This window comes from Phasianus colchicus, chromosome 3, assembly GCF_987193195.1.
Source record: "Phasianus colchicus chromosome 3, bPhaCol1.hap1.1, whole genome shotgun sequence".
Lineage (NCBI taxonomy): Eukaryota > Metazoa > Chordata > Aves > Galliformes > Phasianidae > Phasianus > Phasianus colchicus.
The window spans coordinates 54000148-54025748 of NC_143438.1; the positions used below are offsets into that span (position 1 = coordinate 54000148).

The 25601-nt window shown below is 37.1% G+C and overlaps 1 protein-coding gene across 3 annotated transcripts in view; it reads right to left on the bottom strand.

Annotated features, from left to right (window-relative positions):
- PRKDC (protein kinase, DNA-activated, catalytic subunit) overlaps positions 1–25601 on the bottom strand; it is an 83014-nt gene that overhangs the window by 50698 nt on the left and 6715 nt on the right. For all 3 annotated transcript variants that reach the window (XM_031612940.2, XM_090137566.1, XM_090137567.1), the window contains 28 exons: positions 24871–25028; positions 24529–24675; positions 23043–23207; positions 22218–22386; positions 21513–21562; positions 20779–20916; positions 20345–20494; positions 19804–19919; positions 18973–19132; positions 18039–18125; positions 17540–17659; positions 17017–17176; positions 16651–16757; positions 15593–15683; positions 14499–14662; positions 13684–13836; positions 12325–12432; positions 11323–11549; positions 10854–10948; positions 9830–9929; positions 8722–8855; positions 7092–7346; positions 6053–6279; positions 4977–5185; positions 4705–4837; positions 2316–2474; positions 1745–1948; positions 236–421 (listed from right to left, as the gene is read on the bottom strand). In XM_031612940.2, coding sequence (XP_031468800.2) covers positions 236–421; positions 1745–1948; positions 2316–2474; positions 4705–4837; positions 4977–5185; positions 6053–6279; positions 7092–7346; positions 8722–8855; positions 9830–9929; positions 10854–10948; positions 11323–11549; positions 12325–12432; positions 13684–13836; positions 14499–14662; positions 15593–15683; positions 16651–16757; positions 17017–17176; positions 17540–17659; positions 18039–18125; positions 18973–19132; positions 19804–19919; positions 20345–20494; positions 20779–20916; positions 21513–21562; positions 22218–22386; positions 23043–23207; positions 24529–24675; positions 24871–25028 — 4172 coding nt within the window. The remainder of the gene's footprint in view (positions 1–235; positions 422–1744; positions 1949–2315; positions 2475–4704; positions 4838–4976; positions 5186–6052; positions 6280–7091; positions 7347–8721; positions 8856–9829; positions 9930–10853; positions 10949–11322; positions 11550–12324; positions 12433–13683; positions 13837–14498; positions 14663–15592; positions 15684–16650; positions 16758–17016; positions 17177–17539; positions 17660–18038; positions 18126–18972; positions 19133–19803; positions 19920–20344; positions 20495–20778; positions 20917–21512; positions 21563–22217; positions 22387–23042; positions 23208–24528; positions 24676–24870; positions 25029–25601) is intronic.

Consider the following 25601-nt stretch of genomic DNA (forward strand, 5'->3'; position numbering starts at 1 on the left):
CAGAAAAACACGTGAGCAGCTAAAATAAGAAAGCTGGCGGGGAGAAGAGCAAAATCCAGTAATTTCTGCCTGTCCAAATATTTTTTGTACTTTGCAAAAAACAACTAAACAGGCTGTCATTACTCAGCCTTTTTTTTTTTTTTCCCAAACACAAGAGAAACAAAGAAAACTATTCCTGTAAGCTATCTTCTACAGAATTAGAAAAGTTACCTGGCCATTACAAAACAGTGCATACCTGGAGAACTTTTGCCAGCAGAGTCAAGACTGCCATTTTGCTCTCAGGAGATGAACCTTTGGCCCACCAGCTGTCAAGTCTCTTCCAGTTTCTCAGTACTGCTGTGACCAGTTTCACTCCTTGCTGCTTGCGTATGGTACGCTCCCTAAAACTCTGATCTAACATGCCATTCAAAATGCTTCCAACCTGAAAGGAAAAGCAACAGAGATTCTTGCCTTCCAAGCAACATGAAGATAGTATCTCCTCACTGGTATGGGCAATCATGAGGAAAAACAAAACACAACCAAATCACAGATTCAGGAGAAAGTCAACCAAAAAGTGCTTGTTAAAGGAAGAGGATGAATATCCCGTCAGCTTCAGACAGATGTTTCTGTCTGAATTACCATCCGTCCTAAAAGCACCTAAATTAGAAGCTCCTCTCTAATCTGACTTTGTGAAAAAGCTAAAGATGGGATCTAAAATTAGAAGATCTTAATTCTACCCCAAATCCTTAATTAAAACTACACTTAATGGAAAGAAAGAACCCAGTAAAGGAACTTTCAAATTAAGTCAGCTAACACGTCAGGGGAGGATTTTCAATTTACTGCATCACACAGCAATGCTAGATTTAAATTTCAACAGGATACAGGAGTTACTGTGTAGGAATTTAGAAGCACCCACTTTTCAAAAAGAGAAATCTACCATACTCCTTCCTGTTTAAATCAAACACCAATACATTTTGTGTGAATACAGAGAAACAAATAATAACCCAGAGTAACTCTGAGGATCAATATTTGAAAATACAAGTTAGCATGCAACAGAGAAATAGGAGAGTCACATATATAACTTACTTGCATAAACTCTGAAAACAGAAATAAAACTTCAAACAAATTATGAACAAGTACATTTCAATCCCCTTCCTTTACAGTTTAAGATGTGACAAACTACTACTGATCACCAACTTCTAAGCCTGAATTCTGCATTTTCCTCTCTAATAGTCAGCAATTCAACTGGATTATTGTCATCAGGATTGTGATTTCAGTGGATTTGTATGGGTACAGTAAATATATATATATATATATATATATATTTTTTTTTTCTTACCAAACTAAACAATCACATAAAACTGAATAAAGGCCTTAATCAAAGGACTGTATTACAGTCATTTATCTTCCACAATGAATCCCTTTACATAGTACATAAAAATGGGAACAATCAGACTTGCTTTGAAAGGACATTCTTCAGATGAAGTACAAAATTCCTGAAATTCATAGATTTCAGGGTAAGTAACAGGCAAGCATTTTCCACTTGAATCAGGTTGCCAAGGACCATGAAGTCGGTGCCAACAGGCTGTAACCCAAAACAAAACAAAAGCAAACAAAAAGCACAAAATAAGCCACTAAAGAGTCCTATCAATACCATGCTTCCCAAGTGCAACTGAAGACGCTCAGTTACATTCAACCATAACAAAAAAGTCTTACTTCTTATTTAAAAGGACAAATTCACATGGAAATGTTAGAAGTTCAATACCATTTGGGGATTGCTGACAGATGATTCCATAAGCTGGACTACTATCACATCCAGATTTTTTAGCAGCTGCTGATTAATGGTGTCTGAGAACAGGCTGTAGAAATACTGTCCATGAGAAAAATTGACAAAGTTTCTCTCTGAGGCTTCGGATAACGGCACAGATAACACCACTGTGTTCAACAGCAGACTTACTAGCTCCTCACACTGTAAAATGCAAGACAGCACCAGAGTTATCTCAAATGCATTAAGTTTCACAAATTTCCTGAAAACAAACAAAAAAACCCCAACAACCAAAAACAACCACACCGCCTTTTTTAAAAGAGCTTCCATCTCAAACTGTTTCATGTTACCATGAAATACAGTAAAAAGGCATGAACAAAATACTGAAATGCTCACTACTTAAAATTTCCCTTTGTCTCTTGATTAAGCCAGACAGCATTTGCAGCTTCTCTGTAGGAATATGAATAAAGCTTTGTTTACCTAAAATATATATTCTGGTTATTCTACAGGATAGTTCCTGAAAATAGGAAAGCTGAGGATTAAGTATTCAGATTGGAGAACTGCATCCTACCTGGTCATCAATGGCAAAGGCAAGCTGCAGGAGTCTATCAGCTAATCGCTTACTGCTGATGTCTACTGCTGGAAGAGAGCTTCTTTCACTCCCAGGTGCAATGCCTTTATAAACAACTGAAAGAAGCTTAGAGCCAATTGAGGAATGAGGCCTTCCACCCTATTGGAAAAAGAAGTGCCAATGAATATAAGCTGAAAAAATAACACAAAGGCTTTTTAATTTTTGTCCCCCATAACATTCTTGTGGAGAAGCTGGCTGCCCATGGTCTGGATGGGTGTATGCTCCGCTGGGTGAAGCACTGGCTGGATGGCATGGCCCAAAGAGTTGTGGTCAATGGAGTTGAATCTAGCTGGCAGCCAGTCATAAGCAGTGTCCCCCAAGGCTCAGTAGGGGCTGCTTCTGTTTAACATCTTTATTGATGATCTTGATGAGGGGATTGAGTGCACCCTCAGTAAGTTTTCAGATGACACCAAGCTGGGAGGGAGTGTTGATCTACCAGAGGGGAGAAGGGCACTGCAGGGGGACCTGGACAGACTGGATCAATGGGCCAAGGTTAACGGCATGAGTTTCAATAGGGCCAAGTGTCAGGTCCTGCATTTTGGTCACAACAACCCTAGCCAACCCTACAGGCTTGGGGAGGTGTGGCTAGAAAGCTGCCTGATGGAAAGGGACCTTGGTGTGCTGATGGACAGTCAGCTGAACATGAGCCAGCAATGTGCCTGGTGGCCAAGAAGGCCAATGGCATCCTGGCTTGTATCAGGAATGGTGTGGTGAGCAGGAATAGCAAAGTCATTCTGCCCCTGTACTCGGCATTGGTGAGGCCTCACCTTGAGTGCTGTGTTCAGTTTTGGGCAACTCAGAACAAAAAGAACATGGAGGTACTGGAGCAGGTCCAGAGAAGGGCAACGAGGCTAGTGAAGGGCTTGGAAAATCAGCCATATGAGGAGAGGCTGAGGGAGCTGGGGCTGTTTAGTCTGGGGAAGAGGAGGCTGAGGGGAGACCTTATTACTCTCTTGCAGTACCTGAAAGGTGCTTACAGTGAGAGTGGGGTTGGTCTCTTATCACTGGTGGCAGGTGACAAGACCTGAAATGGCCTCAAGTTGCACCAAGGTAAGTTTAGGTCGGACGTTAGGAAAAACTTCTTTACAGAAAAGGTGGTTAAACATTGGAATAGGCTCCCCAGGGAGGTGGTTGAGTCACTGTCCCTGGATGTGTTTAAGAGCCATTTGGATGTGGTGCTCGGAGATATGATTTAGCAGAGGGTTGTTAGAGTTAGGGTACTACGGTTAGGCTGCGGTTGGACTTGATGATCCTTGACGTCCCTTCTAACCTGAGTAATTCTATGATTCTATGATTCTATCTGTCTAGGTAACAGATACACAAATTCCAAGCCAATTTCTCATAAAGCAATGCAAATACATACAAGACTCCTTTCTAGCTGAACAGCAAAGCTTTTAATCAGATAATCTTGTTGCGCACATGATTCAAAACAATTTTTGAAACATTTCCAAATGATTCAGATCTGAAAAAAATCTGGGAGAGGATAACAATACTACAGGAACAAAATGAACAGCTCAACGAGAATGGGTGAGCTTTAAGAGGTAAGCCATACAGTTCCTTGAGAATTGCTGTGCTATAATCTCAATTCTAGATTCTCAGACATAAAAGATAGATGGCAAGTGCACACAGAAATGAAATGGGTTTGTTACTTGCCAAATGTAGCCACATGCTTCGCAGCTTTCAGTCCTTATGGCTCCTGCTTAATGTTTTCTCTAAATTGCCCAAACTGTTTGACTACAATCAGAAACTTATTAGAAATAATAATTTTGAGTAAGGTAACCTACACCCTCATCCTTAACTGCTCTCTATCCTGTTTTCCTACAGCTCAGACCCACTGTATTGCTTCTGATCAGCCAATGGACATTCCTGTCCTTGGAAAAAAGTTCACCCTTGCGTTTCAGAGACTTGGTGCAACATTTCTTCACAGCACAAACGGTCTTACACAAAACAAGATACTGCTTTTTGGATTGCAGAATTGCTATTTAAAAATGTTTGTCAGGATTTTTGAGGATCAAAGAAAATGTGCTCCCACAAAGCTCAATGAAAGGGAAAATTTGGGGGAGATTCTGGATGTCTCCAGGCCCTAGAAACTGGAGGAAGACAGACACGATGACGAAGATTTTCCACACGTCAATATTATGCTATCCAGATTTGTTGAATGGGACCAGAAATAAATGCTTTATGCTCATTCTACACCAGCTTTTCACTGCTGATCTCATTTCACAAAAATTCACCCAATCCATTCTCAGTTTTCATACTACACTTTTACATGTGTAAAGCTTTTATCTTTATAAAAATATTCAGAATTAATTTCTGGATAAACAGTTACCTGATTGTGAAGAACAGAATGAAGCAGACCAGATTTCTGGAGTTGCTTGCAGGCAGAAAGAACAGCACTGAACCTAACTTGATCAAAACGCGCATCTGAATTAAACAGATCAACAGAACAAAGGTCCTCAAAGCTAATAAGAAAAGAGAAGCAATAATGTTAGAGTGATGGAGATATCTATTTGCAACCATACACAATATCATTTATTTTGCACTTCTCATTTCAACTTCATTTGTTCTGGGCATTTGCTTACTAGTAAAGCTCCTACTTACCTCTGTGGGGTGATTCTCTCTCTTAAAGATACTTGCAAATCTTCTTTATAGGGAGATTTCATCAAAGCTTTCAAGAGTCTCACTGAGATATCTGGGAGATTTTTCATGACTTGTACATCAGCTGTATTAAATCCTATATGTGATGGATCACACACTGTCATCACCAGAAGCTCTACAAAGTTTGCATTAAGCAATTCCTTCTCAAGTAGCTAGAAAGAATAAAACATTAAAAAAAAAATGTAAGGAATCCTAAAAGCATTTGGAACTATTTTATTCTTCATTACTTACCATTACTCTTATAGCTATAAGGAAACATAACATGCATCATTAACTATTCTGGTGAAATGGCATTATCTTTCTTCCATTAAATATCTGGATTTCAACAAATTGTGTAATGCATAGAAATAAAGTATCTATAAAAATACATAGGATGTATGCTATCAAATTGGAATTGAAACCTTTTTATATCCACATAGGCCTGTTTCAGTCTTGATCATACATCTGTAATCACTTGGAAATCAGGATGTACATCTGTGTGCACACCATTAAACATTTACTTAAAACAAAAGACAATCTCAGAACTATATCTGGCACTGTATATTTCACAAATACTATATTCTATAGCTTTAATTATGGTTTGCATTACATCCAAGATAGGCAAGTTAAGAGATCTGAACATTTTGTTCTGAATTCAAGAAAAAATTGCCACAATGTCACTTTTTGATTTAAGTAACTATTGCCTTGACAAACTTAAGGCAATCAGGACTCCTGAAAAAATATTCATTGCACGTACCCTACAGAACATTGCAGAACAATCTCACAGTCAATTTTTTTATTGGAATATATAGGAAACATTCACCCCTCTATTCAAAACTATGTCAACCACTAAAATTAATCTTTGCAGCATACTTTCTCTTACATGCAAAGATTGTAACAGCTGGTGATGCTTTGTCACCGATCTGAAACAAAGCACCACTAAGGATAAGATATCCAGCAAATCAACCCCACAGTGAAAAACTCAATCTAATTACATATACAATTTGTATCTCTTACTCACTATAGATTTCACTGCCTACCTTCCAGAAATCCTGCTGGCACGTTTCCAGGATCATGGTGACAAACTCCATGATTCGCACGATAATTGTACACTTACTGTAATTATATACTTCTCTCTCTTGAGGACTGAATACGTTGCCTCTTGACCTGCAATCAAAGCACTGCTCTGCTGCATGAATATCATGCAAGGCAATAGTTTCAAGGAAGAAATCCACTGCTTTCAAGAATGAAGACTTGTCATTTACACCTAAGGTGAATCACAGTAAGCAAAAATGAGATAGCAGCTCACAACTTTTCTATATATTATTTTGTGCTAGGAAGAAAACAGTTGTTTGAGATAATGAACAGAAAAACTATGGTGTCTCACATGAGTATTTCCTGAAAGCTGTATGTAATTTGCAAATATTAGTGAAGCGTAGCTTTCTAATTACTGATCATTATAAGCATGTAATTATCAATGATCATTCAGGCATGTGTAATAAGGGTGAAAATTTTAAATCTATAGTTTTGAATAGCTTGGCTGTATACTAACTGCATCTAATAATATTGTTTTAAATAAAGACAGATGACACAGGCAGACTACCTACTATATGCATGAGACTTTTATGCAACTGTACTGTCAGTAATAAAAAGTATTTTAGTCAGAAGTGAATGAAAAATTAAGAAAACCTTTTGGTTAAGTCTCAGTGTTTACATAAGGTATTATGTACACAGTCAAACGCAAAGCAGTTTAAGTGGAAGCATCAGAAACTGACTTAAAGGCTTGAAGTAAAAAAGGGACCTCTTTCGTTGCTTTCTCATAGCTCCCTCCAGACATCAATAAAGAACAGGTAAACAACTTAGAGGGATTATTTCAAAACCTATGGCTCTGCTCTGCAGAGGGAAATTAGCTGTACAGTTTTTAAACATCCACAAAAACAATCATTGAGATCTTTGAGATAGTCTGTAAAATTCATTAATTAAGACAAAGGCTTCATCAAGTCTGAGGTGGGAACTCCTCCTGGAGCTACTCCTCTGTAACAGGCATGAATCACCGTAATGCAACTGTTAATCACTCACCCAGTATTTCATGAGGCTTGATCATTCGCAGCTCAAAGAAAGTATTGTAGCAATCCAGTGCTGCTAAGAACATGTCCATCCACCTCATGACAGTCGGTAAACTAAAGGGCTCCTGCATACTACAGAGAGTTGGCTGAGAAAGAATCCCAGATGGGCTTTTGGCATCACTGCCACCTCCTTCAAATTTATTAGTAAGGAAGGAAACACCTCTCTCTTTTAAAACATCAGCCAGCCAAGAAGATGGAGAATTGTTTCCTGATAGAAATAAAAACACATTTGAATTCTATAGGAAAACAACTCATTTCCAAGTAACAAGGAATTGGAGGCAAATGGACTATCACAGTCAAATTTTGTGTTTTCATTTGGATCTTCTAGTATAGAAGTTATCACACCACTGAAGTTAACCACAAGGAAGAGGCTGATCTACAAGCTGATACCACTATTTCCCAGTCAGCAAATGCTGCCTTCATAGCAATACACAACAGCAGCCCCAGGCCTAGAAGTTCTTTTTTCTGACCAGAAGGAAGTCTTCAATAAAAGTCTCTTCCATGCCCACAACCCCAACCCAAAACCTGTGGTTCTCACATTTGTTTTTCAACATTAGCACCTAAATAGCAGTGAAGAGACATTTACTTCAAAAACATTTTTTCTAAGAACGTATTGCCCAGAAAATGTATAGAAAAGGAATGCACAGCATTTAAAAAGCAAGGATCACAGAATCCTGGAATCATCTGAATTGGAAGGAAACCAATTTAGTCATTTAGTCCAAACGCCCTGAGACGAACAGGGATACCTACAACTAGATCAGGCTGCTTAGAGCACCGTCCAGTCTGGCCTTGAGTGTCTCCAAGAGGGGTTTCCCAGCATCTCTCTCAGCAACCTGTGCCAGTGCCTCACCACCCTTATTGTAAAGAAAACCTTCCTCCTTACAACCAGTCTAAATCACCCCTCTTTTAGTTTGAAACCATTTCCCCTTGTCACATCACAACAGATCCTGCTAAAGAGTCTGTCCCTTTTCTTCTTATAACCCCTCTTTAGATACTGAAAGGTTGCTCTCAGGTCTTCCCAGATCCTTCTCTTCTCCAGGCTGAACAGTCTCAGCTCTCTGTGTGGCCTTGCTTTGGATGTGCTCCAACATGTCTATGACTCTCCTGTACCGAGGACTCTACATCTGAACTCCAGGTGAGGTCACACTAGCTCAGAGTAGAGGGGTAGGATCATCTCCCTCACTCTCCTCACCACACTTCTTTTGATGCAGATCATTATACAGTTGGCTTTCTGGGCTTCGAGGCTGAACATTGCTGGCTCATGTTGTCTTTATCATCCACCAGTACACGCCCAAGTCCTTCTCAGCAGGGCTGTGTTCCATCCTTACATCCCCCAGCTTGTACTGGTAGTGGGGGTTGTGGTGACCCAGGTGCAAGACTCTGCACTTAGATTTGTTAAACCCCACAAGGTTCACCTGGACCCACTGCTCAAGCCTGTCTAGGTCTCTCTGGATGGCATCCCTCCCCTCTGGAGTGTCAACCAGACCACACAGCTTATAGTCATCAGCAAACTTGCTGAGGGTGCACTCAACCCAAGTGTCAATGTCACTGATGTGATAATAATATAATGCAACTTATAATACCTGGTAATAAAGGAACAAATTCATAAAAGAGCTCCATGGCTTTATGTCGACACTCCATCTGAGGTCGTCCACACTGCACTAAGAGCCACATGACAACATCCTGAAGGCACACTGACTTAGTAGCTGGAAATCCCCTAAACAAGAATATTAGGAATTAATAGTATTCATGACATCTAACAAGAAGCTGTCGTCTTCCAGTTGAAAAAAAAATAAAATAAAAAAAATCAGTGTTTCATGAGCATTATGTATGTCCTTTTATCTGTCTTACCAAACCCACATGCATTATAAGGAAGAGCTCTTCCACAAGCATAGTCTATACTGCTTTTTCTTTTTCCCACTCTGATGTGAAATCTTAGAGAGCCATCTTGATATCAACAGTTTAAAAAACAAAACCAGGTCTCTTTCTTTTTGTAACAAATGAAGACAAAAGAGATTACCATTTAAATTAAAACACATATTTTCCTCTCCCTAATTATCCTGTCTCTTAGCTCACTACATGTAAGCTCAGATACATCTCAGATTCTACTTACCAGTTTCATGAGGTTACAGAACAGTTTGGGTCAAAAAGGACTTCAGGATATTTCTAAGTCCAGCCTTCTGCTTAAAGGAGGGTAAGCTGGGTAATCAGAACATCTACTGTGATAATGAATCCACTCTTGCTTTTTCCACTTTTCATGTTATGTCTCTATTTGCTATCTATAATATCCTACTGTAGGTAGTCCTACTCCTGCTAATACTTACAGTAATAATAAAAGTTTTAGAAGAACTTTCCTCCACTACCAACATTATTTTGAACATAGCTGTGTGAGAAACTTTCTTTTCTTTTTTCTTTTCTTTTCTTCCATCCATTCAAAATGAATATGAAAGGAAGATATCCGTTCTGAGCTCATCACACAGGATAAAAGAATCACTATTATGATCCTCCAGGAGCACACCAAGCATTTCCCTCCAGTAGTTCAACAGATGTATTAGCAGAAAAGAGAATTTCTCCTCTGACACTTTGAGAACATATGTCAATTAGTGGCAGTCACAGGAGGAATTCTCTATCCAGAATCACTGTTACAGAGGGTGCATTATTCAAAAAACAAAGGAGTGTCAAACTGCTGACCGTGGTACCCGCCGTTTTCCTTCCTTGTTCAGAGCAGGTGCTTTATGCTTGATTATGCGCTTCAGGTGATTAATAGCATCACAACATTGTTGGGTGGTACCTGTTAGAAGGAGAGAATATGCATACATGCATCTATAAATAAATGTGTTAAATTAATGGAGGTATTATCAGCACAGAAATATGCAAAAGGCTGACACACACAGGATGTCTGTTACCTACACCATTCTCATGCTCAAGTGATTTTTTCAAGGTTGAAGGACAAAACCACAAAACAGCAGAGCGGCCTCTGCTATAAAAACATATATTCTTTTTGCTCTTACGCTTCAACAGTAAACTGTTACCACAAAATATTTATTTGGGGGCTATTTCTGTGATATCCCCACCTGTTTCTCTGAAAGAAGTAAGGCTTTGTAACATGAAATTTTGGCTTTCTGTTGTAATTATTATTAATTGATGAAAGCCAGAGCATAAGAAAAAGAAAAGCGGGTTTACTGATACTGAAGAATCATACGTATTGTGGAGGAAGTGATAGAATCTTCATGCATACTGTCATACAGAATAATCACATAACCACCAAGAATGACAAAATGATAAAAAAAAATATTCCATAGGATGTAGAGAAATTGCCATTTTTTGAGAATTGTGTTTATCGTAGAAGAACAGACTTCAAAATTCTTATCAACCTACATTTTCACATCATGAACTACAAAATAAGGTCTCACATCATAAATACCATCAGTATTATTACTGTTACTATAAAGATGTATATCATAGTAAATGTGAAAAATGTTCTTTTAATTAAGCATTAAAAAAAATCTTCCACATTTACGTGCTGCAAGGAGTTGACATAAACAGTTCTTAACTAGATATCAAATTATCTCTCTACCATAAGAAATAGTTACAAAGTAGGTACATTCCCTTCTCCCATGGTTATAGATTCATCGTTTTCTTTATTTTCTTTTTCTTTTTTTTAATAAAAATTAAACTGGAACACTTTTGTTAGTTGCAGCTAATTATAGCTTACCTAATGATTTCTCATCTGTATGGGTTAAAGCCAGACTTTCCAGAAATACCACCAATGCTTCAAACACAAACTGTTCCACCAGAGAATTCTCTTCCCTTTAAAATCAGAGATAAATGATAGGAAAGTTGAGTGGAAACACTGATTATGAAATTATAATTAAAAACAAATTAAAATGCTGCAGAAATAAACTGCACAAAGACATCTACATAAAAAATACACCAAAACCACTCTAAAACGAATGGCAATGCAGACTTACTGAGTGCTTTTAAAAGACAAATAACTCACCATAAATCTGTGACAAAAATTTATAATTAAATCAATGAATAACGTCAACAACAAAGTTTCACAGCTGTTGTATACATAAATAGAATGAGTGTGAGTGGATGACTATTTGGGTCTTACACTGAATTCTTTTCTCTTCCTTGACCTTTTAGTTCAAGTTGGTTACAGTTCCAAGCTGTCTACTCACCTAAATTCTCTGTAGATGCTGTTAAAAGCAAGCGCTGCACCTAGTCTCTTGAAAGCACTGGGATGAAGAGCAAGACTATATAATCTTTTAAAAAGAGACTTGGTGTTTGCTGGGCTTTTCTCCTGCTGTCTCGGTGTTGTCTGCTTAATAGACCACTTCAAAAATTCTCGCACACATTGACCACAGAAATCTCTCAGAGTGCTGTCAACTGGATCCACTATGCCACTCTGAAATTAAGCAAGATAATTTCATTACAAGACTGAAAAAAAAAAAACCCCACAACATTTTTTAGTGCAGTGTTAGAGCAGCTTACAGAATTTTTCTTTAAGTAGTTTAAAAATGTGCTTAGTTTCCCAGAAATAAAGCTTCAGAACTCATGTGGTCCAGGGGAAGGACAGCATTTCCAGCCCTCACAGCACTGGATTCGATCTCAAAGATTCGGGCTTCTCTTCCCATCTCAGTCAGAGCTTCTAAATTGGTTTGGTAGCTGAGGCATTCCATTTTCTGATAAGCCTGTTTTCTCCACATTAGAGACACTGTGCTAACACTGACTTTCCTTTACAAAAAGTACCCTGAAACCTTCAGGTCAGCGCAAAAAAATATATATATAAATTTAAAGCTTTTTCACCTAGTGAAATCAAAGAAGCATAAAGAAAAATTAAACACACATCACAAGCAACTTTTCTTCAGGCCTGCGGAAAAACAGTATTCTAGTTGTTCCTTGTATACAGAGATTATGAAAAGAGCATTTCATTACTCCTACAAAGGCTATGAAGACACCAGCTGCATTCTGACAGTGTCAAAGTAACAGAAAAATTCATCAAAGTCACAGTTAAGAATCACAAAATAGTCATAAAATTGGTAAATTGTTAACCTTTATTCTGAAAAAAAAGCTATTATATCAGTGTATGTGCTCCTGCTTCTTTCATTAGTACAGTGATGCTAGTTAAAAACAAAGTCACATGGCACAGAAAAAAAGAAATAGGAAGATTTATGACCTACCAAGATAGCTTCCAGAAACGTCACTGTATCTTGACTCTCAAATTTCTTGTTGTTTGTAAACCAGTGAATGAGCTGCATGACTAAAGGCTCATACAACTGTCTCGTTACCTGAAAATACAAAAAGTCAACTACATTTCTAGGATTAACATGTTTCTCTGTTATTCTGCTATTCAAAATGTGTAAGAACAAAAAACAATACTTTTTGAAAAAGGGTCTGTAAAGTGAATAATCTGCTTCATGTAACTTTTCCACATTAAGGATTAAAAAAAAAACAATAAATCTGGTTTGCTGTTTTCTATTTAATTAGTCACAAAAGATCTCCAAGCTTACTTTCAGTAAGAAACTTTGAGGCAGGTAAAGAATATTACTAACCACCGATTGATATACTGATATGCAGCCACAGAAACAGGAAAGCTTGCTTTTAAGCTGTATTTTGATCTTGTAAAAATCTCTCAATCCTAACCCTTTAAATTATTCTAATACGATAGATTTCAACAGTTCTACCTTGTAAGTTAACCTGATTAAATAATGCCATACTACAACGTGAAGAACCATTCAGTAGATTTACATATGCATGGATATATGCTTGTAAAACAAAACACGTGACTGTGTGCATTGGTTTGTACCAACAGATATTATTTATTCCAATTCACATTCAGCCATATGATAGCAGAAAGGGTTCCACCTAAATGGGTAATGTAGTATCACATACACTGTAATAGAACCCTTTGGTATAAAAATCAAATCCAAATGTCAAGGCCCCAGGCAGCAGTCTGAAGAGGCACATCACCTATAAATTCAGTAGAGCTGAACCTGTGTGCCACAGAGACTTCTCTTTTGTTTTAGGTAAGGAGGATAAACATCAAGTTGAGATATTTGAATTAAATATTTCTTCCTCAGCTATCAATAATGCAGATATAATCTCCCAGATGCCATTTATGAAGACTGTAGCTTTGTGCTCATTCAACAGCGAATGAATGAATTTCTCCCCAGATTAACTTATTACAGGAAAATCCAGAAAACAAATACAGTAATGAAGAACAGTTAATACTACAAACTCTTGGAATTAATCTTGAAATTTCATTCCTAAGGCATTCCTATATACATACACTGCTATCACTCAGGACTGCACTCCATTACTGAAGTATTTGAAAAGTTTCCTATCCCCCTCTACAGAAACCCTGGAAAACTATCCCTAAAGTGGAATTTCAGCTTAAAAATATGCATTACAATTGAAATAAGAAAGGCCATGTGTTAGGATTACTCTCTGAGAATAACTTGTAAACAAATTTATAAATTAATTTCTATGCACAGAGGTATTTTAAACAAGCTAAAATGCTTAGGAGTGATTATTTTTACCTGGTCTACATCACAGGCAAGACGAAGCAGTACTGGAAATATTCGTTTGTATAACTGATACATGGGTGGTGGACCCTGTTGTCTTTCTGGCATCTGAGATGCTTTCCCCAGCATATATGCAACAATGCTATGTAGCAGTTCACATGCTGCAACCTGAAATTGAAAAATGCCTTTGGCTATGCATCTTTTATTTCCACAGAGAAGACAAAATTGTAGGCAGGAGGAAAAAAGTCAAAAGAAAGGATGTACATTAGAAATTACTTCTATCTGTGCAAAAATCACTTTCAGGAAGAGATTGTGTCTATGCAAATGATCTGCACACATTCTACCTGATCTCATTCCTGATACTTTAGAGTTTCTGTGACGTGCAGTCACTTTTCAAAGGAGAAAATGCATCTGTAGAGAAGTCACCCTCATTGTGTGTTTGGGGATACCTCCATTCTGGATCCTTTGGATATCAATATCTCAACTCAGCAAAGAAGCAAGGTATTTACTTCTGTGCTCTGCTGGACTGAGCCCACAAACTCAAAAGGAAGGCATGGGAAGGACATTAAGCAACAACAAAGATCAGTTATTTTAAAACATTCATTTTTATCCTAAGTCTCAAAAAGGCACAGTACTGTCTGATAGAGCTTATAGCAACTTTTGTTCTTTAGCTTTTAAACAATCAGAATTAATAGTATCACGAACCAGCACTGAAGAAGCACATTTGTACCTCTGAATTGATTAGAACAGGCCTTCCTTAACAAGGAAGGCACTACTTTATGCAGTAATTCTCAGTTAGCATAAACAAAGACACACGTGGACATCAATACCTTTGTTTGTCTGTCACTTGCAGAAAGAGCCAGGTCAGTCACACGAGGCAGAAACACATCCAAGTAGATGACAGGCTTCATGTCTGCAAATGGCACAGCAAAGCTCAGGTGGTTCTCGGTGTCCCAGGACACACATTTCTTCATCATCTCTTCTGCAGAGGTGGCTAAAGCATTTGGAAAATATCAGAACAAAAAATAAGCATTGTCTAATACAGATCAGATAAGCAGATCCAACAAAAAGACCCCTTCAGTTGCACAGAGAACAACCACACCCGTGGCTGTGTTCTCCAAGGTACTTCAGGGAAAACTGCCATACTTCCTTCAGACCCTATACTATCATTAAGGTTGAAAAAGACCTCTAATTTCCCCTAGTCTAACCATCAGCCTATCCCCACTATGACCACTAACTGCGGCCCTCAGTGCCACATCCACACGACACCCCCAGGGCTTGTGACTCTACCACCTCCCTGGGCAGCCTGTTCTAATTCGCCACCACTATTGCTGAGAAGAAATTTTTCCTAATATCCAACCTGGACCTCCCCAATACAACTTAAAGGCCATTACTTCTCATCCTGTCATTTTGCAGAAATAAAATTGTTTCTAAAAGCAAAAAAGACAAATTTAAACATTAAAAGCTCTAACACCTGGATCTGCTAAAAGCACGGTGCACCTTAAACTGACAAGTTAAGAAGCAAACAAAGTTTTACGCAGCTCACAGGTCACAAAAGTGAATTAAGCAAGAATCATAACGAGATGGGAACAAGAGGTTGAGGAATTTGTAAACCATGAGAGATTTCAAAACAGTTTTGCAGCTAGAGGGTGAAGGGGAGGTATGAGTAAATAAAACCTTCTGCTCATATGTGGGTGATTATTCTTCCTTTAACGTGAGATTTCCACACAGGTTTTTTGCATTCTGTAAGTTACTTAATACTCTGTTCTCTTTAACTTTGAAACTCAATAAAAGCAGTTTTGTCAAAATAAATAAATAGTTTTCCTTGAAAAGCTCGTGCATTCTCAAAGTGGTGTTCAGATGTCACTGAATTTAACTTTCAAGAGACAGAGCAGAGGCATATAAATATTTTTAGGTTACCCACCCGTAATTAAGTTGTGGTTGATCTGCCCTCCTAAAGAGCCAAGAAGGCGAGCCACTCTAGTCCTCACTGCTTCCAAGGAGGGACTGTCATCCTGAATAATTCAGAAGATTGATATTAATGAAGGAAGAATTATGTCAGTGTACAGATAAGTTGGTTGACGAAGTGAATTAAGGATTAATAGCACTTATTAGTGTATGGATGAAGAAGGAACAGTAAAGAAAAGAGAAGGAGCAGCATCAAACAAAAGAGCAGCATTAGTTTCAATAAGCAGAAGGAAACACTGGAAAACACCTTCAAGACATTCCGTGGTCTTTCAGTTACCACTTCTCAAGTAATGGTTAAAATTTTATCAGCACAGGTAAAATGAAATAATCTGTAAAGTGATAAGAAATCTGAAGTAAAAATTATACTTTTCACATACTTTAACCCAAGAACCTAAAATGTATGTTTTTAACAGCCTGTGTGGGATATAAAATTTATTTATTTTCTTTAAAGACCACTAAGTTGAAAAGAGTTACATAATACATGTAGAAGTATTTCTTTCATACCTAAAAAAGTATTTATTCCAAGTAAGTTTGCACCTGGCATATACAAATAAGACTATACTTATTTGGAGCTACTTGGAAGACACCGGTCAAAATGACTGGTATGTTTGACTTCTAAGACTGAACCAGTTCACAAGGTAATAACAACAGAAAGTTACACATTCAAATAGCAAGTATGCACAAATAGCATTTTGTGTGTGCAAACCAGTATCTGATGTGTATGGAGTTAAACTGTTAAGTCAGAATCACTACCAGACTAATGTATAATGAAACCAAACATTTCTGGAATTTCCCCTTCCCTGCATCACTCTCATTCTCACCCTAGAATGTGAAATCTTTCCAACTGTGCTGATGTGATGGCACTCTGAGCCACACTGTTAAAGGGGTTTCACCAAATTGACTGATTTAAGGTAAAAAATAACCTCAAGAAAAAGAGAAGCATATGAGAGAGGATGAGATGCACAGCAAAGTGATTAATTCACTTTCAGCTCTAAAAAGCATCAATGTTCTTACCAATGAAGAAGTTTTTGCTTTTCTTAAACGCTGTATCACAATTTTGTTAAATCCTTTCTGGGCTGCTCGGGAAAGCTTCCTTACTTCCCAGTTATTTTGGGGTTCAACTGATTAAAAAAAGCAGCATATAAGTATTATCTTAGTATACCTGCACCTCATGCAAGTACTCATGGTTTCTTAAAACAAACAACCACAACAAACAACAGCAAAAAAAACACCAAAATCTTAGTTCAAAAATAATGGTGAACTTCTGGGGGTAAGAGAAATGATATTTTTCCAACTACATGAACCTCAATATAGACAAAAAAAGTATGTAACATTCAAGTCTCTAGGCATAACTATGAAGAATTAATTGCCCATACATACCTGTACTTGCAGAGCTTTTCAAATAACCATCAAGAAGAGGTAGCACATCCTTATAATAAGGTTGCATTATATGCCTGGGGATGTGAGCTGACCAATCTTCCAAAGCATCCAGTCCCAGATCAGCCATTGGTGTACAGCTAAGGCCCAGCTTAAATGCATTCTGTGTGTCAAATGTAAAACCATCAGTTCTCCTTTTTAATGACTATTATAATTTAAAGGGAGATACCATATTTGCAAGCTCTGAGCATATAAAACATCTTCCTTCCTAGCAACTTTTGTCAGCTCAATTTCTCACTCAGAATCAGCACAGGAGATATCTGTTCCACTGTAATGCAGGCACTAAAAGAGTCAGTCAAGTACAAAGGCATACTCAGACAATTTACTTCTTTATCCACAAAAACAACCCATTTCTACTTGGTCATGCTGGAGATAATGCAAAGTTTGATGGTTACTAACTTTGCTCCAAAAATTTGGTACATGTTTTAGAAGGAAAAAAAATTAACTACACATCGCTTTGACCTACCTGCAGTGCAGGAATATAAGCTTTGATATCAAGCATGATGATGTCATGGGGTAAAGAAAGTAAAAAGTTTAGACAGGATGCCAACAACTCATCTTTATACTGTTTCATTTTTGCTGTAACCTAAAATTCAGAAAAATACACCAAGAACAGTCATAAACTTAACAAGATCTTGATATTACCTATATTAATATCCATGTAAAATACACAACTCAAAAACAATACTGGAATGTAATCCACCTGCAGATGTTTATCATGAAGTATTTAATGCAAAATTATCTTGATGCAGAAATGAGAAATAACTCAGTGATCAATATACTGTTACTGAAACTGAGAACAAACACAGAAAGAGTAAGATTTTAAAACCCTCTTATACTGTAAAATTCAAACAGCTGGAGTACTGCTATTAAATATATTGTACTATTTTTAAGAAGATACAATTTTGACTGAGTAACTTATGCTTATTTTCAGACTAAGTAAGCTAGCCAGCAAAATAACCTACCTCTTTTCCAAACTTCGCAAACAGGGCAAAGCAAGAACTCTTCTCAGGGTCTTCAGTAGCTTTTCTGAGACTCTTTGGACTGACACCCTACCAACAGAATCCACAAATCAACAGTGTTAAAATCTGTAGTAACATAGCACAAATACAAAGTACAAGTTGAACTCACAACAAATCTGTAACTGAAGAACTCTTTACCACTGAAAACTTAAAATGTATATTTATTCTCTCAAAGCTTAGTAGTACCATGAACACTTAATTTTCTACTTCCCTTTTCCTTCAGTAAGTCATAAAAGAAAAAGAAAAAGAAAACCCCTAAGTGTGATTGTGCAGGTGGCAAGAAAGCAGCTCACAACAGCATCAACAGTACCAACATATTTGTTGGGATCCAATTCTGCTTCACTTGGCACCTATTACCAGCAGCAGCAAGAACAGTTCTGGGTTCTGTGAGGAGCTACACAAAATGGGATGAAACACTGTCACTGTACAATAGCTGTCATATCAGAAACAGCACATCCACTTTCTGTGGAAATCAATGAGCAAGATACTACATGTACACTGAAGAGGTTGAATAATTAACCCAAATATGTCTCTTCTGTTATAACTAGACTGTTCCCAATAACCAAACTATCTTCTGTCTGCATGGCAAGCATGCTTTCCCCATTGCTCTGCTCACCCTGCTCTGCATTTTGAAACAAGCATTACATATGGATTGTGTTTCTTCAGAAACAGAGCTTCTAGTCTAGTTGTTGGATTCCTATGCACTTTTACCTGCAAAGGATGCCAAAAACATTGGAAGCCAGCCGATACCCAGATAACTGGGTAACAGTTATAATGAACTTTTGGCACTGTACATACATGCATAAAATAGTTATATAAAGAACTGTCCCACCAGTAATGAAACACACTACATCTGCAATGGGAAAAGAGATCTCACCTCAAAGTATTTTATTTTCTTGGCAATCTTCATTGTAACAGAAAGCAGCTTGTAAAATCCACTGATAAGAGGTAGTCTCGTTGAATGTACAATAAGCTCGTAACCAAAGGAATAAACCCAAGGCTGAAAGTATTCAACATGTTTATCTGGAAGTATGTCTCTAAAACAGACACACAAATCATATGGAAAAAAAAATGGGGGGAGGGGAAGAAAAAGTGTTTTATTCAAACATAATTTTTTCTCTTCCCAAACTTTCAAGTTAGTACCAGGAAGACAAGCACTGTAGCTAAAATGCACCTCCAAAGACAGCAAGGTACTAATTACACGTCACCGTCCAAGGTAACCATAAGAAGATTTTTATTTTGCTTCATAGTGCAAAGCAAATTCTTCCTCCTTACACCTCACTATGAAATTTGTACAAACACACAAACATACCACATTTCATTACCAAAATAGACTGCAGTATTGCTATAGGAAATCAGCTGGACCTTCACTGACAAGCAACACTGTACCTTTCACTTAACACCTGATACTACCCAAAGACAACCATTTCTGGTCTCTGAAGTAATTACTGTATATATGGCCAGTGTAATATGTGAAGTTACAACATGTCTTGAAAGATAATTACAACCAAATAATCAAATGATGTTTCCTGTTCTCCAGATGAGCTAGCATATTTTTACCCACATCTCAGATGTCTGAAACAGTTTTCCAGCTAATCACAACTCTGAAATATTGATTATGGTCAGAAATATGCTCTTAAATAAAACTCCCTCTAAATTCCTTCCAATCATTTTGTAACTTTTTAACTACACAAAGATATATTAGTACCTGCAGAATTCTACCAGGTTTATAAAGGCAATAAAGTCCGTAGGTTTCTTTGGCTGAAGGTTCGAAGTAGGGTCAGAAGTAGGTCCAATAAAAGCATTGTCAGTTTCATTTTCATCCTAAAATGAAATATTGAAACAAGAACACTGGATCTCAAACAACACAGAAATCATTTACACCATTTTTTCAGATAAACAGTATGGCTCTTCTGCTTTTTGTAGTTGTTACAATCTAATCTGCCACAAACAACTGACGATTGGCATATCAATAATTAATAAAAAAGTAAGAAATAGTTGTTAATAAGGAAAAAGTGAGTACAAAACCAAAATCCACTAGATACCAGAGTAAAGTCTATAACAATGGATCCTATCACCTACTTCTGAATCTTATATTTCCATCTCCTAATACTGCAGTGCAATATCAAAAAGTATGAAGTAAATTGTTTTAACAAATATGACTATTACTTCAAAGGCATTATAAGGAGCTATATAATCATAATGAAAACAAAACAAGGATTGTGATCTTGGTTGTCATCGGGTCTCACCTGCTCGTGGACATTCAGTTTCTGAACAGTCAGATCCAACTTCTCAATAATCTTCAAAATAGATTTTATGAGTTCATCATACAGCAACCGATTCAGAGACTGCAGTGGTGAATTTCCAGTAAGAAAGTTTTCTTCTTCAAAAACAGATTCCTTTGTAAGAGGAAGAAGGTTTTTGTTTCAAAACAGCAATAAGAACTAATACTTGAATTTACAAACCAAGGCTTGAAAGATTTAGACAATCTGGCTTTAACGGTTTCTTATGCTATAGAAGCCTAAATTCATCCCTGTTTAATTAATTTATCAGTGACAAAATTCAACAAAAATCAAGAAGTTATCCTGCAGCAGGACATTCAGAACAAGTCTGAGGTTAGAAAAGCAACAGTAAGTCTCAGGGTTACTTTTCATCTTGGTTACCATATTAACTATGTCTTTACCTTCATCATGTCACAGCTCAGTAAACTTCTGAAGAGATACAAATAGTCCTTATAGGTTGGTACTTTCCATTTTGCTGTCTCAACTTCTCCAGATTCTGGGAAGTCTTCTGATCCAGAAGTTTCTTTTCCGAAAACATCCTGAAAGGACACAGTACTTTTCAAAAACACTGTATAACACATAGCACCCTGACTCAAGCTAAAACAGCATATAAAATTACTTGTGTATGTAGAAACCTGAAACATTTGACTTTCTTATTTAACCAATCTGAAAAGAACAGAAAAGCATCATCTTTTAAAAATTCTAAGTCCTTCCAGTGATCAGTTATGTGAGAGATTCCTGCTGCACAGGATTTGAGAGCTTTACCATCCTCTTGACAGGAACACTGAGGAAAAACTTTTCAAGTTTCCAAATTTTACTAGCCTGGAAGAAAGCTGGGTGACCTTAATCATAACCTCCTTAGATTACCTAAGCAAAGAACTCCAGAGAACAAATACATATTCCCTGCTATAACACGCATTACAAGAGAAACATTGTTATTGTGCTAATGTAGGGACCAGAAACAAGTAACAAAAGGGATGAAACAAGACGACAGTACAATTCCTGGTTTTAGACCTTTCTCTGTTTACTGTACTAGATGTCCAAGAACTGTTTATTATGTCCAAGAATGTCCAAGATGTCCAAGAATTGTTTATTATAAAAATTTAGATGAAATATATTTTAAAAGTTATTTTACCTTTGAAAACGTCATTGGCTTGGAGAATACTCTGATTAATCCCTGATGCACTGCAACAAAATAAAATAAAATCAGCTGCACAGCACATTCCAAATCACAAACAAGGAAAACAATGAAAAAACCATGATAACAGAAAAGCCACTGTAAAATAACTGAGAAACTAAAAATCATTATAACAAAATGTCAGCATGCTGGAAACTACTAGAATTGCCAGCTACCAATACTATCACACTTAGAATCTTAGTAACTGCATATTTGAAATTTTCATATTTTACTGTGAACAACTTTGAGATCTTAAAATACACGCATTTCTAATATAGGTGATGCTGTCCCTACCCTCTGTGATATTTTATAAGTGTAACTGAAAGAATACTGAACAGATTTTTGTACATTTTTTGTGAAAGCTTTCCTATCCTTCAGACAATATATTCCCCTGCCTTTGATCACCAGCACACTGTCAGCTAAAGCAAAGTACTTCCTAAGTGATTTAGCAATGGATTTAAACCCCCCAAATTCCTCCCCTCCAACTCCCCATCCTCCCCCCCCACCAAAAAAAAATAGGAACACAATAAAAACCCTATTTTTTCATTATTAATGTTTCCTTTCTGACCCCAAATGGCTCTTCTGTAAAACTGTTAGAAATAGTTTATCATTAAGGGGGAGGAAAAAAAAAAAATCAAAACGAAGTTAATATCACAGACTCACCAACCGTGCCAATGAAACTCCAGAGAACAGGACCTTTTATTGAGAGGGCTAGAAACACCTTTATTATAGATCTGCAACAGACTAACTGCATTTTTTCACTGTATTGTGGAAAGCTATTGATTTGTAGCACAACTAGATGTTCAAGAACTGGAGTGTACACTTCTGGAATCTGGAAGAAAAAAAGCAAAAAAACATATGAATACAACAAAACAGGGTTGCAAGAGTTTACACTGTGGCCTATTCTAAGAGACAGTAGAAGATTTAGCAGGCAAATTTATCTTAGACATTGAGAAAAAGAGAAAATTTCCTGGAGCACATGATAAAAAGTGGTTCCTGAGCAGTTTAGAACACCAAAGGAGCCCATTGTAATCTTATTAGGGAAGTACCATTTAAACAAGAAAAATACAGCAGCACAATCTGTTCATCCTTAATCTGAAAACAGAATCAAAATAATCTCCACCTTAGCCTCACTTCCCAGCTTCAGAAAGGATATTGAAAACCCTCATTAGAACTCAGACAATACACAGCAACAGAGGAAACTCAAAGTATCAGCCTCGGAGAATATACTAAGTATAAGGACCAAAAGATTTCAGTACATTCTAAAAAGTTAAATTAAGGAACAGTATATTTCATGCATTTTCTCTATTCAAATAAACTCTAGTATTCTCCTGATATTCTCCCACCCTCTAGGAGCTAAAGCCATAATATTTCAAATAATGAAATACCTTCCATCATAGGTATTATAAGTTCACTGTTACTACCTTCTCATACATTGCAGGTTGCATTAAAAACTTTTTTGACTGGAACTTTAAATGCTCCACTTACTTTGTCTAAATGGAATATCACACTTGCTATGGACTGGAGGAAACTTGGAAGCTGATACAGACGGTCATCCACTGTCTCTCCCTCTGTGAGGTACATTTGCTTACAGCGCTGCAGGAGCTCAACATACATGGCATCAACATCTGTAGGATGTACAGCTTTGCAGGGCTTACAGAGAGAAAACAAAACACCACTTAGCAACTTCGCACAAGCAAGCAAACATGCTGTAGCACTAAAAACAAGTCAAGTCTCCACTGAAACAATTGTAACAATAATCATTTTGAATTCCCCATGAAATCAGTATCTCTGAGTAGGCTTCGGAATTCTGCTTTAAACATATCAAATAGGGCATTACAGATGCTAATACTGAGCTTAACATTTGAGCTAGCTGCATTAAAGAAATGCGACGCACCTTAATGGCATTCCAATTATCACTCACAGGCTACAACATTTAACCCAGCAGCCTGAATTCTGAACTTCTGTAATGCCAGGTTCTACATAAATAGAGGATAAAAGACTACTTCTAAACTTACTCAAGCAGAGTGCATCCCAGACAACACCAGGGGGTACATAATAATGCTCACTGCAACTTACGTATCATTCTATAGGTATCTGTATTTAGCATAAGCTAGGTCTAAAAGCAATCTTAGGGAAAAAAGAACCAAGAAACAGGACACAGGCAAAACCAGTCACAGGAAACTGACAGTAGAAGAATAACAAACTGATTTAGGCAACAATGGAAAATAAAAGTTAGGCTAAAGGCTGAATCTGATCTGCTTAAGAAGAGAGTAACAAAGATCATCCACTGATCACTTGTAGAACTGTTTTTCTGTAATGTTACGAAGTAATTAGTAAGCTCAGAATTATCTTAGTATTTAGACCGTGAAATAGTCTACTTTGAACCTGAACCCACCACTCAATATATGTTGTCTGCAATTACTCATTGCAGTGGCAGCAAGACTTGCTTCGTCACCTAGCATCTGAAACTTGACCAAGATTCAGTTTAAACAGGCCAACAGCTATTAGTGTTTCTAACTAAAGATCTATGCACATTAAAGATTTACAGGTATTTCAGTATTGAGATTCGTCTTAAAAAAGTTTAAAGTTTTCAGAATTACACTATCTTTGTATTTAAATTATGTACTTCTAATTAACTTCTTCTATTGCCTAACAGATATTTTTAATATGGTTAAAATTCAGTAATTTTAAATACTTAATTTTTAACTCATTCCTTTCTAGCTCATATCCTAGAAGACTAAGCTGTAACAATGAACACTCAAAATTCTACAAAACAAATGCACTCTGCTCAAATTGCAGTAAAATGGAAAGAACTCAGCTAGGAACCAGCTACTCTATCACAGTACTACTGATTCTTAGGGGTGCATCTTAAAACAATTTGCTCTCCACATATATATAAACATGGTATATGAATCTTAGTTTTAAATCCATTCAATACACTGCTTTATCAGAACAAAATCCGTGCACATACTGCTGCAAATAGCCCATATCCACGAATAGCAATGGACAGCTCCTTGTTGCTCGAATCCATTCTTCTGATGATCCCATAGAACTGCTCCATAAAGAACTTCAATTTGCTCCTGTGTAGCTCTGCATCCTTCGCCACCATTAAAGACATCTGTAGAGCAGATATTAAAATGCCAGGATTTCCAGAAAAAAACAATAAATCCTAAAACATACCTAGCTCATAATATGAAATATTTCAATCAAAATAATTACTAGATTCACTGAACTTGCAAGCAGCAAACATCCCCTCTCCTTCAAGAAATCTGACTTTGATTTAGCCTCAGAGATCCCAGGAAAGTTACAATACCTGCTTGAGGAATGAATCTAGTGCATTATGACCGGCTTTCTTCAGCTCTTGATTTGTGTGGCCACACCATCTACACATTGTTTCAAAGAGCATGACATAGCTGTCCAAGAGCAGGGTACCAAACTGAGCAGCATGCCAGCTGAACAACTGTAAACCAGCTGCAATTTTAAAACAATTATCATTAAAAACTCAGTCTCATATTCCACTGTCTGAAAACAGGCAAGACAATTCAGGTGCACATCAGAACGTTAAGTGGGTATATTTACCATGACTGGAAGGCATAAAAGTGTATTTTTCTAACAATTATAGCACCAGTATCCAAACTCTGAAAACTTAAGCATAAAACCTTCTAAGATCCCCTTCTTTTAATAGAAAGCATAGCATTGTTCGCAGATTATCAACAGTAAAAAAACTAAGGGACTTCACTCATTGCAAATAACTGATCACACAGTTCACAAGGATTTGGTCTGGTTTTGTGCTGAGGACATATCCTCAAGTCTACTCCTCCTCCAAATTGTTCAGAACACAGGTAATTTCACAATCTCAAACTTAGGCATAAATTAAATTTTAAGATCTGTAAGAACGTAACTGTTTTACCTAGTCAGACACCTTTAAAGAAGGCTTTACACTTCACAGTTGCCAAGGGCCAAGTGCTGAAATATCACATTTTAGCATTTTCTGAATAAGCCATTGACATTTCACTCTTCTTTCTACTCCTAGCCTTCTCATAC